Below are 16,025 nucleotides of genomic sequence, written 5' to 3'. Positions count from 1 at the left end.
GATGAGAGAGTTTCCTGTGGTAATCCCAGTGTCAGTGGTCTTCCTCCTGCTCCCTGTGCCACAACAATTAGCCCCAGGCATAAATACATCAATGTCTGCATGATGTAACTTTTGCATAACCCAGGAGCTGCTAATGTGGAGCTGTAAATGCTCAACAAGCTGGGTGGCAGAGAGCGATTAAGGAACAAGACCAGAAACAAAAGAAACAAAATAAATGATTTTCTTTTTTTTTTTTTTGTTGTTGTAAATGAAAAAAGCTATTTAAATCTGCGGGGGTGTTTGTGCCATGTGCTGTGAGAATTCTGCCACCTGTTCATGGATGCTCCCGAAGGTTTTCAAGGGGAGCTCAACTCACAGGATGCATTGTGGGTAAGGCTCCGGTGCAGCCAACTTGGTACCAGGCAGCAGAGGAAAGAGCTGTGTTGGAGGAAACCAAGGTTGAGGCTTAATTTAACATCTAAGACAACAGTGGTACTGACATAGATTTCATTTGACAGCCACCGCCCACTCACACAATCTCTCTCTCTCTCCCTTATTTTCACACTCGCTCTCCTCTGTCGCTATCTGACATGTACACACACACATTTACAAAATGTGATGTAACAGTCCCCCTGAGCTGTAACGCAGGCCGAGCATCCATAAAGAAGGCCTGTTAAGATGTTCAAAAGGGAACCACGAAAAAAATGAATGGAGCTGACAGTCGGGCAACGCCATTAACCAGCCGCCACATCTGGATGTGACAGGTTGTGTATGCGTGTGTTTGTGGCTGGGGTTATCATTTTGGTACTTCAGTCACAGACGTCATCTATTCCCCTGAGCTCTGCGTCTGTGTGCCCATGTAACGCTCATATAACCAGGAACTCCAGTTGGCTGATTTTACCTGTGTGACGTTTCATTTCTTCTGATGTATTTATATGGTTGTTTCCAGTCACATATACACGTGCATGATATTAAAAATGTTGACAATTTCATTCATGTCTAAAAAGCCAGTCGCTCCTGAAAATGTCCAGTTTACATGTGACATCATTTTTGCATGTTAATATTTTTTTTCACATGCGAAAAGGCAATTTTCACTTCACTTGTGTTCCATGTTTTGTTTCCACATGTGGAAGAAAACAGCCCAGTCTCCAGGATATAGTGTGAGCAGTTTATGTTTCTGCACACCACAGACACATCCAAGGTCGACGTGAACCAAACGTCACATGTGACATTCAAACGTTCACATGGTGCTTATAAGTCACCTTTCGCTTCATGTGGAGGATGGTGATGGTGTTATTATAAACCAACAAGGCTGCCAAACACAGACACACAATTTGATTTTTGTGGCGACCAAAACCAGATATTATTCACAGAAAGTCGGACCGCCTCCATCTGTGATTGTGAGGACCAAAACATGTATTTTAAGCCAAATCATGTTTTCGTACCCTGACCAAGTGGTTTTTGTGCGTAAACATAACTAGAGGATATATACAGTGTTGTGAGAAATAGAAAATTTGACCTGAACAAATTTAAAGTTGCTACATAAGGAGAAGATCAGTTTTAACTTATCTGTGGTTTTGCAGAAACTTAGCTAACATTTATTCTGGTGATTGGGTTGGGAAAAAAGGAAATCACATATAATGCATGCAGTATGCACATGAATGGAAGGGGCAAGGTAGGACGCTTATCGGGATGAGGCCAAAGACATTGCTTAAAATCTGGACACAGCTTTGGAGACGGAGCCCAGTTCAGTCCTGTGAAAGTTGCTCAGTGGCGCATGAAGCCAAAAAAGCTGGATTTCCCAGCTATAAAATTACCCCAGTCTTCCTGCATTACGGGTTCCATAGAGCATGCGCACTACAGACTTCCCCCGACCGAGCCGGCTAACTTCGGGTTTAGTGCCCGGCTAACTTGAATAGAAATAAAAGGATTTTATCTTGTGGCTCCTCCAGACTTTCCCAATTTTATTGGACCGAAGGGCCTACGTTAAGAGAGTCAAATGAGACCATCATAATGTTAACAACAATCAGTCACAAAGCTTGCAGGACCAAGAGGAGTGTAGACATGCAGGTAGAGATAACAGGGACGAAGGCAACAGGTTGACGAACAGGCAAGGAAAGAAAGACTGCGACTTGTAAATGTACCGAGGAGCTGATGAGGGAATAGGAAACAGGTGAGTGAGGAGGACGAGCAGGTAGGAGCTGATTGGCTGGGGGGAAAAGAGAGCCGAGGCAGGGCTAACGAGACGTGATGCATGGCAGGTGAGGAGGGAGAAACAGGCTGTTGAAGAAGCACAGGAACCCAGAAGAGACACAGGCAACAAAACACAACAAACCAGATGTTCAAATGCTGCTTTGCACTCTGAAATTCTGCGATTGTACTTTTGATACATCACAAATACATTTAGCTGGTTAGTGATGTACTTTTAGAGAATTTTGAAAGCAAAACTTTTAACGGAGCATTTTAACATTATGTTATTGCTACTTTTACTAAACTATCCGAATACTTTATCCTCCATGACACCTTTTATAAATCCCGTAATTTTAGTTTACGGGATTTACAGGTATAAGATTGTTCAGCACAAAGCTACTATATGCAAAACACACACAATCGAACATGACTGTGCACAATACCAACACAGCAATTGTTCATTTTGGCTCAGGTATAACAAAGGTATAACAAAGGACTTTGTGTGTTTGAAAAATGATTATACTCTATACAAGGAACAAAAAGTAGAGTGTACAACTGAGGGTCGCTAACGGAGAGCTAACTAGCATCATGCATTGTCCAGCTGTCAGATTTAAATAAATTACTCAATTAGTGTCCCAAAGGTTTTTTTGTTTGTTTGTTTGTTTGTGTTGTTTTGTTTTGTTTTGTTTTGTTTTCTACAACTACACATTATATTGTTCTTTTCACTGAACTCCCTCTATATAGAGTAGTGAGGAGGGGATGAGGGATTTCTTTGGACCCAGATGTCCTGGGATTATGAATAGCTCCCAAAAAAGCATTCTGCAAATTCATAAGCGTCCTCATTATGCTAAAACAAATGCAGTTACAATTGAGGGTACAGGTTTCACACACGAGTGACTTGACTGTGAATGAAAATTTGCATAATAGAGCTCGACTGATGTCCTTTCTTTGCAGCCATGTGAGCAGATCAATATGAGCTACTAATGTAATCATTAGTGAAGGTTATGTGCAAGAACAGATCTCTGCTAACGGTTCCTGACACTGTCTGCACTAATATGCACGAGGCAGATGTAAAGATATCCAAAGTGTGTAGTTATTAACATGAGCATAAATCATCAGTACCTGCACAGACGATGTGTCTTCTTCCAAACTGAATGGAACGGAAGCTGCAGGAAATCACTGCTTTTTCAAGACATTTAATTTATGGGCGACACAATAAGGAGAACAATGAGCACAAACGGAGGAGGACAATAGTGCTACTGTTCATAGACAAATAATGGATAAAAGCTGGCAGCACAAAGCCTTATAGTCTGTGCCAGTGTGAACACATACTGTCAGTGCTTTGGTGCCACCTTGTGGTCAGTGGAGACATATTGATCACAGCCAGCTACATTTGTTTGGTCGAGGGAAGCAAAGTGTGTGTACAAAAATCTGCTTGATAGAAAGACATAATAAAATATAAAGTTTTTTTTTAATTGATCTCTAGAACTCAAGGTTTCTCGTTTGGTAGCTTTATTGGCAAACTGGTCCTCCTCAGACAAAAACCAAAGCAGAGGGAATAAAGTAAATGGGAGTTGATCTGTGACGTCATCATCCAAGGTCTTTCTTCTCCAACATGGCCGCCTGCTGTAACTGCCTCTGGTATCTGTCAGAAGACAACACCCAACAGAATATATCTGCCCACTGTAGCTTGTTTACAATACCCAGTAATAAAAGCACCTATTAAGTTTTTACACTGCAGTATATTTCCTATCAAATAAACACGTAGACAACAATAGCAACCATTGTTTGGCACTAAACAGCTGTTTGGGCCTTTCTAACATTGAGGAACAAGAGGGAGAGCATTGTGAAAAATCTGTTAAAGCAACTACAAAAGAGTTAAGAATCCAGTATATTAATCTACACCCACGCTAACAGCTCTGTGAGGCCGTACCTAAACACAGCGAGCTAGCGTTGAATGCTGACTCGGCCTGCCACTAAGCTCGCAACATGGATTATTAATAGATATGTATTATGTATGTATCATCTCATAAAATGACTAGCGTGATGTTAGCATGCTAACGTTTGCTAATTACCTAACTAGCACTAACACAACATAAAGCAGAGCTAAGGCTGATGGTTTTTTAAGGTATCTAGTCACAAAGGCCTACTGACCGACACACTGACGTCACAATCCCTAGCCATGTTGCTAGTTTTGCTAAAAAACATGTTGTGGTCAAGATTTAATGTAAAAGGAGGCTGGATCACATACTATTAACCAAACAATGTATTTTTAATGCTGTGGATAGTTTCATATGGACTACAGGTACATACAGTATAGGACTAGACTACTTTTTTGGCAAAGGGGCCGGACTTTAAGATTACATTCACTATGTCTGACCTGTAAAGCTCAGAAGCTCAATGTTTAACAGTTTTCAGATTAAAAAAAGAAACATATTTACAAATGTACAGGGGAAAATGCTCCTTTGTAATCTTGGAAGTAAGCTGTCAGTTTGATTCACATGAATTCACTCTGCTTAAACAGCCCCGGTTAAAACAGTTTATTGAAGTAAGAGGGTTTTGTGCTTAGCAACAGAAATAGCGAATGGATGGGCTAATTAGCTGACTAACAAATTGATCAAGGGCCTGCTTGAGGTCGTTAAAGGGCATCTGGCCCGTGAGACGCCACTTGAATGCATCTGGGCTCGATTATTTAAACACATGCTGAGTTTAATGTCATTGATATTCCCTCAGCCTGACTGGGTATCAATAAACCAATAAAGTGCACAGCTTGAATTCCAATGTACTCAGTTTTTTTCAGTGTTTTTTATTGATCAAGAGATATATTTATCAAATTATTTTCAGAGGTTCCACCATTCAGTGTGTGCAGACACCTGTTCACGTCGCTCAGTTCACGTAATTTGAATTTATACAACCAAAAGATTCAACAATTATGATATCAACACACGTCTTATAAAATATATGAAATTGACAAAGAGAAAAAAATAGCATCATATAAAACAACATCTAAATATAAATGAAAGGCAATACAAAGAATACAATCTATACAGTATTTGTCAGTGTGGGTGAATGACAGCTACTTGCCTATAGATGGCGTAAGAGAGTTGAAACATACGTTGAACATGACCCTTTAAGTCTGAGAGGAGTAGAAAAATAAGGTTTTAAAGATGTTTCGACGAACTAAAGAGATATACGACAACAAAATATGTTATAACATGTGAAAGAGGCGAGTTTAACCCTGTCAGTAAATGTGAAAGTAGGAAACATAGTCTAAGCTGTCAGTGCACAGATGCCAGTGTTCAGGAGGCAACAAGATTTTTTCAAAATCTAGTTAAATTCTTTGTGATGCTTGATATCTTCATCTCTCTCTCTCTGTCCATCCCAGGCAGCAGTGAGCAGCCGTCCAAAAACAAGGCGACGGCAGAGTAACTTCCCAGTGCGCTGCACGATAAGCGCACACTTTAGATTTCTGATGGCTTGAAGTCAAAGTGAGAGCGTGTTCCCCCCTCAGATCATGAAGGAGTGGGTTTGTTTGTAGTGCTTGAACTGTAAAGAGCAGAGAGACATTCAATGAATCATTTCCTTTAATTAGCTCGAGACCAGCGTTATCAGCGACCCATCAACAGAATTTTATGGTAACCCAAACACATGGCAGCGAGCAAAACAAGCCCTGACACAACAACAATCCCTCTGATCACTCACGTTGCGGATGGGAGGAGGCGGAGGTGGAGGGTTAAAGGACTTGCTGCTGAAAGACAAAGGGTGGCAGTTCAGTCTGAGCTCAGTCAGTCAATAAAACATCGCTGTGGGCAAAACAAGAGTTGGACTGAATGTGAAACCCTCACCTTTTGGTTTTCTTGTCGTCTGTTCAAAGAAACGACAAAGGAGAAAAAGTCAAGTCAGCGTTTTTCAAGATCACTATCATGCTCGCCTGAGAAGACTTTGCCTCTTAATCTGGCAGCAGTAATTAGCTGGATAGTAATTAGTACATTTACTCAAGCATGTATTAACAGTCTTGTTTGTGTACACCTGACAGTTTTAGTCAATATTCACTCTCTTTAGCTCTCCTGAGGGAAATAATTGTCTCTTTAGCTGCTAAATGCTCCACTATGTTCAGCAGCTCGTCGGTAACTGTGTCTGTCCGCTGTTTGGTGCTGAGCACTCAGTGCACTCTGGGTTTTTAAAGCTTTTTCACTAATAAAATCTGCCTGCTGCAGCTGGAAAACAAGGCCACAGAAATTGGCATTTTTTCCATTGTTTATAGATACTGATCAGAGCTACAATTTTACTTTGGTAAGAGTTTGAATGTGAGTCCTTTACTTGCAATGGTACAGAACAGAAAAATAAGAACGGATCAGTATCAGAGTATAACACCAAAAGTTTATTGTTATAACATGTTTCCATGTTATAATGAGTTATTTTTACCATTACATCCTACACACTTGTAGAGCCCTTCACTTTGCCTCTCACTTAATCGTAGTTTTATATTTTAGACTTTTGCATGGGAGATTACAATTCAGTCAAAGACATTAGTCAAAGACTTAAGCTCCTGCTTTCTTGGAAATAAAAATAGAGTTGGAAAAAACTAGCAGGCTACTTTAAAAATGTTAACTGTAATCCTCTACGGAAATTGTATCATACAGAATATTTAATCACGTTGTTTCTCAAGATACATCTTCATCCCTTGACCCAAACAAAGATGGAAGATGAAAGTTGGAAATCTCAACTGTTGACTGATCTGGTTCCTCATATCTGCCCAGGTAAGTGAACAGACACGCACCTTGAGAAACAAGTCAAAGCTCTAATTCACTGCAGACCAAAGGGAATATTTAATATATCAGCAGGATAGAGGAGGGGGTGAGCTGCGAGGTTTATTAAATGACCTGTCAGGTTCTAACCTTGATTTATTTTTCTGATTCAAATGTATTCATTAATGCAACTTCTCAAATGTAAAACCAGTGATTACATGACACACACAGCGAGCTTCACACCACTCACTCTTGCAGCAGCCTCGGCGTCGGCAGCAACACACACAGATGCAGCCCAAGATGACGAGCGTCAGAAAAGCAGCAGCTCCTGCTATCAAAATCGTCATATTCAAAGGATCTAAAAGGACGAGGAAGAGAGTATATGTTCAGTCTTTGGTGAGAGGAGCATAACATGTTAACTCCAGAGAGGAGTTATAAGAAAAACTTACATTCAATAACTTTCAGTTGTTGGGCCACGCAGCTCTTGGGCGCCCCAACGCTGTTGGAGGACTCACAGCGGTACATCCCCGCGTCTGTTTTGGACACACTCTTAAACTTCTGCTCCAGACAAAGACAAGGTGAGAGGTGAGTAACAGGTAACAACAGCTGGTGTCTGAACATATGTGTATGTGTTTTACTGTGTACTACTCACCAGTGTGCCCTTGTTCGTGTCCACGTTGTATGGAGTGTCTACTGAGGCCGTCAGAGCCCTGTTGTCTTTGTACCAGCGGTAGATGGCAGGAGGCACACTGAGTTTGTCCTTACAGTGAAGCTCCAGGCCCGAGCCCACAAACACAGAGCTCGGCACCTCGCAGGACGGGACATGAGGAGGCACTAAGGAGGCAGAGAGGAGAAAACAGCTCGAGTTACAGAAAAAATACAGGTTTTTTCATTGTTGGGAAGACGAATCCACCTTAAAAGAACTTTACATATTGCGTTTGTTGATGCACTTTGGTTTTCTGTGAGAGTGCTAATGATTCATTTGCAAACTGATGCATTTAACTGCTGAAAGAAACATTCATATCAATTTACTCAGCAACGATCTACACAGTACTCCCTCCTCAATCAGGAAATAAAAACAAGTTTATGGCATGATACAGGTTGTGTCTTTATCACAGGGCTGACATATATAGATAATCATAAGCCAGTCACGCTCCACATGACATCACCTGCACGTGTTTGGACTGAAAAGGAAACTGGAGCCTGCAGATTCAAACCCAGGACCATTTTGCTGTGAAGTGACAGCACTTACCACTGAGCTGTCGTGCTGTCAGTCTTAGATACCAACAGACGACAACAAGGCCACAAAAAAAAGATCTTATTTTGGTATTTTTATACCAGATCCCCCCCTCCTCTTGTAAAATGTCAAGTCATTTCTGATGACTCACTCAGCTGTAATTGTAATCCAATCAAATTTCAATGATCACAAATTTAATTGTCAATCAGATATACAGAAGCAGAGGATGCCCTTACTGCCGTTTCACTGTGACTGTAAAGGCACTATTAAATGTCCAACAGGAGGTTTCCCATCATACCAAGCACATTGAGGGTTACAGACGCCTCTCCGAGGTTGACGTGGTCCTCGCTGGCTGTCACCTCACAGCGGTATTCCCCCGAGTCTTTCTGTGTAACAGAGTGTATCGTCAGCGTCGCTCCCTCGATCTTTGCCCGCTCTGCATACGACCCTGCAACGGAAGGTAATGGAAAGAGGATGGACAAAGCTTAACTAACCTAAAGTGCTAGAAAACAGAATGAATCACAGGTGATGATGAAGGGGTGATGGAAAGAGGGGCAGCAAAACATCAGCTTTTTTCACGCAGTAAAGGACTGTCGTCACACACCTGTGAATTTGTGATCGAAGTACACAAACGTGACGGCCTTCCCCTTCTTCTTCCACTCGATTCGAGGGTTCTGATCTTTCTCCGTCCTGAACTCACAGGAGAGGACAGCATCTGGAGGACAAACAGAGCAGCAGGTGTCAATCCACAGTACATATATCTATGTTCTGGTTTGAATTTGCAGATACATTTTTTACATTATTTGTTTCAAAATGTGTTGCTTGTTCGTCACAACTGCAAACTCATGAAAACTGACCAATATTAAGTACAACTGGATTTGATGATAAGGTTTGAAAACAGCTCTACAGTGACTGCTGTTTCTGCTCATTTCCCCAATCTTTTATCTTAGATGATTTTCCAAGAAAATCTTAAAAATTAAATATCTGTCACTTTTCTCATCAAAGAAGAAAGTTGTTATTAAAGGTGTAATTATGTAAATCTGTTTAAAATCTGGTTAAATCTGTTTTGTCTGTTGATCTGAATGATTTATTTTTGAATGAGAAACATGCACATCAGAGGATGTCGTATCCCTCTTCCTGTCTCATCTTTGCCCTCAAATCATTCCGAAATGTGCACATTAATATCATTCATATTAATACTATTCATGATTTGGTTTCATGGTCATATTTAACCACATTTTGTATTCAGAATTTGTTTTCCATTCCTGTCATTTGGAATAGGATGGCAAAACGAATCCATACAAAATATACGGTGGCATGTTCAAGACAAAACGGACTGTTAATGTCACAATGGACAGCTTTGTTCCCTAAAAGATTTACTGGCATCTAGTGGTGAACACTGAAAACGCTAAAAATACAAAAAATACCATAAACGCTAAGAACACGAACATTCCTCTCTAGAGCCAGTCACTACGTTTACATGATGTCAGAAAAAGTTGGACTATTGTGTTAGTTTAAACCGGACTTGTTAAGTCCATGTAAACATGTTAGTCCGACTGAAATCGTGCTAAATCGAAATTTCTCAAAGTCGGACTAACACACCCAGGTAATGTGGTTGGAAGTTGATTTACTCTTTCATGTGTATGCCTCAGTCGGACACCCGAACTGGCCTCAGCATTCTGCACATGCACCACAGTCCCCCGTGCCGGGCATTCAAATGAAAACCTGAATGTAAACATTATATTCCATTTCTGCCAATCGATCCCACTAAAGCTTATTCAGAGGACCTTTAAAGTTGTGTTTCAAATCAATGATATTCAGAGAAGCAGCAGTCTCACCTGTGTGTTCGTGGACCTCCACTTTGGGTTTACTGCTGCTGACTGTCACTGACAGACACACAGGACCTGCAGGGGACGAGACGATCAATCAGCTGTTATAAATTAGACTGTTTTTACTCTCAGTCACCAACAATCTTACTTCTGCTCTCTCTCACATCTCTAACATCTCCCTGTATTTAACACAAATGCTCAATATATGTGTAGTTTCAGAATGTGGGATCATGGGAGACCAAAAGCACAAACAGACAATATTAAAATGCCAAACTATGCATGCATCCTCACCATGTAATACACAAGTAGGCCTACAACATCAACAGAATTTCTGCCCACACACACACACACACACACACACAGATGTACAGAGTGTGGTCTGGTGGTACCAGGAGCGGTGGCGTGCAGGAATGCAGGTGATGGATGACTTTGACAAGCTGCTTAATCCCGACCTGATAACCTCTTTTAAGTGATCTGTCCCTTCAGTCATTACACTCACACACACATACACAGACACACACACACTCACACACACACACACACACACACACACACACACACACACACACACACAGCACAAAAAACATTTAAAGCGATAACTCGTACGAGTCTTTTCAGTATGACAAAAAGTGGCTGTAGAAAGTTTGTTCTTCCCTTTACAAAGAGCAGCAGATGTGTCAGCTCAAGTTAATGCTCGTTATGATGGATTTCAACAAGTTTTCACAGAAACACCAGCTTTACCGAAATGTGGTTAAATTTGGTTTGAAGCGTCAAGGCGGGTGATAGCGTGACAAAGCAGCTGTCCTCGATAGCCTGAGTCTGAACAGCGTGGAAGTGGATTTTTCTGCAGATTTGTGTGGTCTCTATTGATGTTTTACTGCTTTTTCTGTTGTGAAAACTAAAATCCAGTGCAACACACTTTCATTCAAGCTGTCCTCAGCTGTTGTTTCCCATCAAAACTACTTTTGATAGTCAGAAATCCAGGACGGCAGAGAGCGGAGCGTAAAAAGAGATGGCAAAATGAATTCCTCGTGGAGAATCACTGAATGAGATTTTATTTGAGGAATATTAATGTATGCGTCTGGTTTGGTATTATCAAGATAAGCTCAAGAAGAAAGGTGTGAGTGTGTGTGTGTGTGTGTGTGTGTGTGTGTGTGTGTGTGTGTGTGTGTGTGTGTGTGTGTGTGTGTGGCATACACATGCATGGAGAGCATGCTTTTCTTCTGCAGACAAAGCAGCTCTTCATGACAGTAACCTTATCCCCCTCAGCTGGCACAACACACACACACACACAGATATCTGTATGGCACACTTGTGAGGCTCTATACTGATTGAAGCCTTCACCCTCACCCTCGGCTCCATATGCTTTACTTTGACCCTCAGCCAAACCTGAACCTGATTCTGATTGTAACACTCAATGTGGATCCTGAAGCCTTTAAACTAATCTTGAACATGAATGTAATATATTTTAAAATATACACATACAAAATGTAATAGATACTTGGTATTCTCCATAATAATGTTATTATTTTTAGGAATGCATTCAAATTAGTTATTTGGGATATTAAAAGCATTAGAAAGTGCTTAAAATCAATATCAAATCAATATCACGCTTCAAATATTCCAAACACACCCTGAACCAGCCTCGTCCCGACTGAGGAAGGATTACAATCTTTTCAATCTCTGTGAGGACATTCGGTCCTCATGAGTAAATACAACAAAGATCAAAACACACATGTAAAAGCTGCAATTATCAGCATAGAGAAAGTTTTAAATTCCCACAGCAGCTTCAAATGCATTTTTTCCAGATAGCAAGTGGCCGTTTTTCATCTCCATCCAGTAAACAACGGGGTCAGTCAGGGGCTATCTTCAAACTGAAAGGGTTGGGATCCCAGACTCCTCCGCGGGGCCACGTGACGTGTCTCATCAGCCTGCGGATCTCGGGTTCAAACGGCATCAGAGCGGGTTCAGTGTAAACATGAAGCCCAGGCACAGCCACTCCCTGCACAATCTCAACCCCCTGATGGAGTCCCTGAACACGTCACACCTCCCCAACCCCCGCATGTGTGTGGACTTAACGTGCACAAACACAAATGACACAAACTAGTGATCAATAAATCTTATGGCAAGTCTGTATCCTGCACTTTTGAGGGACTGCACAAGAAATATTTGGAAAAAATAAAACTTGTCTTAAAGGTGCACTATGTAGTTTTGGAGAAGAAATTCCAACAAATTTCCAATAAATTTTTACAAAAATAATGAGGTAATAATACAAAGTCAGACATAATTATTTTTTCCATAACTGAATAAACGAGCTGTTCATAGAGGAAAATAAGGTCCCAGAACACTGTTTGAAGCTGGAAAGGTGGCAGGGTCCGCCAAATATAAACAAAGTTAACAGAATGAAGTTGTGTTGTCCTTTAAGGTCAGTTTGTTTATTCAGTCATGAATCGAAGAGAGTTTGTTTATTTAGTGTGTTTAGGCATAAAAATCAGTCAATGAAGATCTTTGTCTTCTGATCAAAACGTCTTCCCCAAACATCGATAGGGTACCTTTAATCTTAAATGTTAAAGAAAGAAAGCAAAAAATGATTCCAATGACATTAATGTTAATTTTTAACATTTAACTTAAATGTGTTGTCCTTTATCACTGGGGAACTAAGTTGTATCAATACTGTTAGAATATTTTTGAGATATTGGAGGAAGGTTTTTTCAAACGGAGGGTCCAAACAAAATGTTGATGACCCTGAAAAGGGCTTTTCTTTTTGTAAGTAAAACATGGATTATACCCCCCTCCCTTCACCAATAATTTCCATACAATCCCTAACTATCTTCTTTAGACTATGCTTTCAGTTTTTTCTGTTTCAGTGCACAACTTAAGAAACTTTTATACATCCTACATCTTACCTTATATTGACTTTTGCAATCAAAGATCAAAACTTCAAGTGAAGTAAACTATCTGAGGCAACAGAATCCCCTGTGAAAAGGGATAATATTCCCAATTAATAGGAGTATCCTATTACAACACACCAATGAGGCTACCAGGAGTGTTTACCATAATATAAACTGGCCATAACATACTCTGTTAAAAAAAAATAATGCACTTCTTCCTCTGAAAACATCTAGCTATAGGTCTGTTATGGTGCCTAAGCCTATTATAGCCTCTTCATCAGTCATTAATAACTTCAGCAACTTGTTAAATAAACTTTCTAAAACCAGTAAAGAAAAGAAAAAACTCACAGTGCAATAAAGTGATGAGAAGAGGCAGCGCCAACATCTTCAAAGTGTTCATGTTTAGTCAGTTCAGCTCCGACCTGAGGTCTGTGGGTGTCCGCTGAGTCTGGATGAGACTAGTTTTACTCCAAACTCCCTGCAGCTTCTTCAAGTTACATCTGCAGCACGCACACGCTCACGTCTCCTGGACAACTGACGCGAGCAGGCGGGAGAGCTGCTGTGCTGCCTGCTGCCCTGAGACCACTACCCTCTGAGGAGGCAGAGCAAACAGGAGATATGAGCTCCTTTTATTTTGACAGGGGTCTGTTCTTTGATCTGCCCTGTTAGGATTGTTGCTATCTCATGCAGTATCTTTAGGACAATCTTCATACTTACTAGTTTATTTTAGTTTATCTGACTTTATTTGACTATGTTGCGTGAAAATATTCAGGATGACACAATAATGCAGAGACTGATTTCTATTGTGGTCCTTTGTGCAACGAGAACAAAGATGCAGGGGTGTAGTTGTAAAGATGTGACAATGTCAAAGGTTTTGTGCAACATCTGAAGCACAACTCGTGTTTATTGAGCTTTAAAGGTTCAATGTGTAAGAATTGGTCACCTGTCGAAGGTCCCTCCAAACAAATAGGGGGCAGCATTTCACGAGAAGCCCCACTATCTGCTGCTCACTAACTGCTGCTATTTGCTATAGCTATCTGTGGCTGTATCTATTAGCTGCTGTTTACTAGGTAGCTTGCTTAGCCTTGCAGCTAGTGGCTCTAAACTTTCTTGTTGTCCACAGACCAGGAGACGTGTCAGGAGAGGCATGAAGTGGAAGAGGAGCAAGAGAGAGGCTGGTCATCACCAGCCTGGAAAATCAGCATTTAGAGCGATGAATTAAGGTTTTATTCGGACCAGACCAGAGGTGAGGATTGTTGGAACAGTGGAAAGACAAACAACAAAGTATTTGGTGAGTTTTACTTTGTTTTTGACCATGAGTTTCAACTTATTATTTTGCTGTGCTGCCCACAACTTTACTGTTTTGGTTCACTTTCACTACTCTCATACTGTTGTTTTGGTTGGCAGTAGACAGAAAAGCTCAGCTAAATAGGCAAATATTTATGTCGGGAGGTTGGTTCAGACCCAGAAAAGAAGAAGAGTGAACATTATACTTACATTCATCAGGTGGACACAAGCACAGCTCCAAATTAATGATAATGTTGCTCCACATAGCTGCTGGATGTGTAAATATGCAACTATTTGCTGACAAGTTTACCATATTGACTTTAATATTGTGTTCAGAGCTTGTTTCTGCTGCTTCAGAGTTGCCAAACAACAGTTATTGCAAGTTAACGTACAATTTTGAGGTACTTCCTGTTTTACAATTTATTTCATGCTATTTTATCCTTCCACCCCACTACATTTCACACTAAACTTTTTTCCCACTGTTCTCTTTGTTGATTCAAGCCATTATCTTAGGAACAAATACATTTAGTCTAACTTTAATTTTAACTATATTTGTATTCAATTCTGGGATCTCATACTGGAAATCATGTGACACTCCATCTGAATTTAAAAGATGAAAATCACCATAGTTGGAGTTTTCTACATGTCAACAGAGGTGAGTGTAATAGGAGGTGCAGGGATGGGACAGCTGCTGGCTGAGCTACTGTGTCCTTGGCTATAAGGTTTCTCACCACCAGCGCTCACACAACAGCACATTGTCCCTCGCTCTGGCTAATGCGCACACATGCTTACATTTGTGGCCATATGCACACACAAAGACACACACAGGGGCCATACGTGCTGACACGTGTGCATAAGCACACACAGAGAGAAAGAGCGAAATACAAGCTCACAAAATCTCTGCTGCAGCACCTGTTCACCATCAGCAATCCCAGCTGCTCTGCAAGTCATGTTACACACAGCAACACACACATACACATCCATAACAACAACTGCTCACTTTACACAAACATTTGGATAAACAATCTCTCCCAAGTGGTGAATCTGATTTGAACCAAACACACATTTGACTTTAAATGCATCGTGATCTTTGATGACCAAAGGCCAGTTCAAGTATCACTTAAACAGCTGTCCTCCTCACACTTCACTACTGTTTGAGCCAACTAGGATTATACCTGGATTAGAGCAGGGGTCCTTTTTCTGTGAACTTTAACCCTAGTTTAGTAGTAAAGCTAAAAAGGATCAAATGTAATCCTTTAAAACTCAGTGAAATTGGCAGTTTGTTTCACAGAAAGTGTTGAGATTTGCACAATATAGAGCAAAAAAAAAAAAGTCTTAAGCTTGCCAGCTCTAGGAATGGCACTATGAAATATAGTTAATCACTGAGTCTTAAATCCCAATCACCCAAGCCAAAATATTCATGTTGCAAAAACCTATGGGACCCACGTTAGTGCACAGAAACTCTCATGGACCAGCAGCGTCACTGTGTCTTACTCATAGGTGGTTGGTGAGGCTGAGGATAGATAGGGAAGGCTAAAACTTGGCCAACAATCGTACTAGTTCTAACGATCATGGAGGATAATAATATTAATTATATTTTTCAGATAGCTCAGATGGAGCTCGGGATTTATCAGGCGGACGGCTGTTTTACTTCAAACAATTTCACTGAACCAATCTAACCTGTGTGTGTCCTTTGGGATGTGTGGAAGAACGTATAGCTTTGATCAACATTACATCCTGACCTTGTCAGCCTGTTGAGAGACTTAAATAATCAATGAAGTTAAGCTGCTGTACTGTAAATATGCATAGGAAAAAGTGAGTTTTTGCTACTGGGGGATCGCTGCAGGAAACGTTATTAATATTT

At 40.7% G+C, this 16,025-nt stretch overlaps 1 protein-coding gene across 2 annotated transcripts; it reads right to left on the bottom strand.

Moving 5' to 3' along the window:
• Positions 1-4,964: 4,964 nt before the first annotated feature.
• jam2b (junctional adhesion molecule 2b) lies at positions 4,965-13,387 on the bottom strand. 2 transcript variants are annotated; one of them, XM_084362937.1, is made up of 10 exons: positions 13,223-13,387; positions 9,993-10,058; positions 8,759-8,869; positions 8,453-8,602; positions 7,570-7,751; positions 7,367-7,475; positions 7,168-7,275; positions 6,015-6,033; positions 5,872-5,917; positions 4,965-5,715 (listed from the first exon to the last, which is right to left on the bottom strand). In XM_084362937.1, the coding sequence occupies exons 1-10, from the start codon at positions 13,272-13,274 to the stop codon at positions 5,677-5,679; spliced, it is 882 nt and encodes a 293-aa protein (XP_084219063.1). In that variant the 5' UTR covers positions 13,275-13,387; the 3' UTR covers positions 4,965-5,676. The 2 variants fall into 2 exon arrangements, with proteins under 2 accessions (XP_084219063.1, XP_084219064.1); XM_084362938.1 differs by having other exon boundaries at positions 5,872-5,914.
• Between the last annotated feature and the right edge of the window lie 2,638 nt (positions 13,388-16,025).

This window comes from Pagrus pagrus (genome assembly GCF_965226575.1).
Source record: "Pagrus pagrus genome assembly, chromosome: 9".
NCBI lineage: Eukaryota > Metazoa > Chordata > Actinopteri > Spariformes > Sparidae > Pagrus > Pagrus pagrus.
The sequence above is the reverse complement of the archived record's forward strand: the minus strand, read 5'-3'. Positions and strand labels throughout refer to the sequence as shown.

What these genes read in the sequence shown, in the direction of transcription:
- jam2b (XM_084362937.1), bottom strand. Translation starts at nt 13,274, where the DNA reads ATGAACACTTTGAAGATGTTGGCGCTGCCTCTTCTCATCACTTTATTG. An exon ending in TCTCATCACTTTATTGCACT is followed by an intron (nt 10,059 to 13,222) that starts GTGAGTTTTTTC and finishes CGTCCCCTGCAG; the next exon opens with GTCCTGTGTGTCTGTCAGTG. An exon ending in ACAACTGAAAGTTATTGAAT is followed by an intron (nt 7,276 to 7,366) that starts GTAAGTTTTTCT and finishes TCGTCCTTTTAG; the next exon opens with ATCCTTTGAATATGACGATT.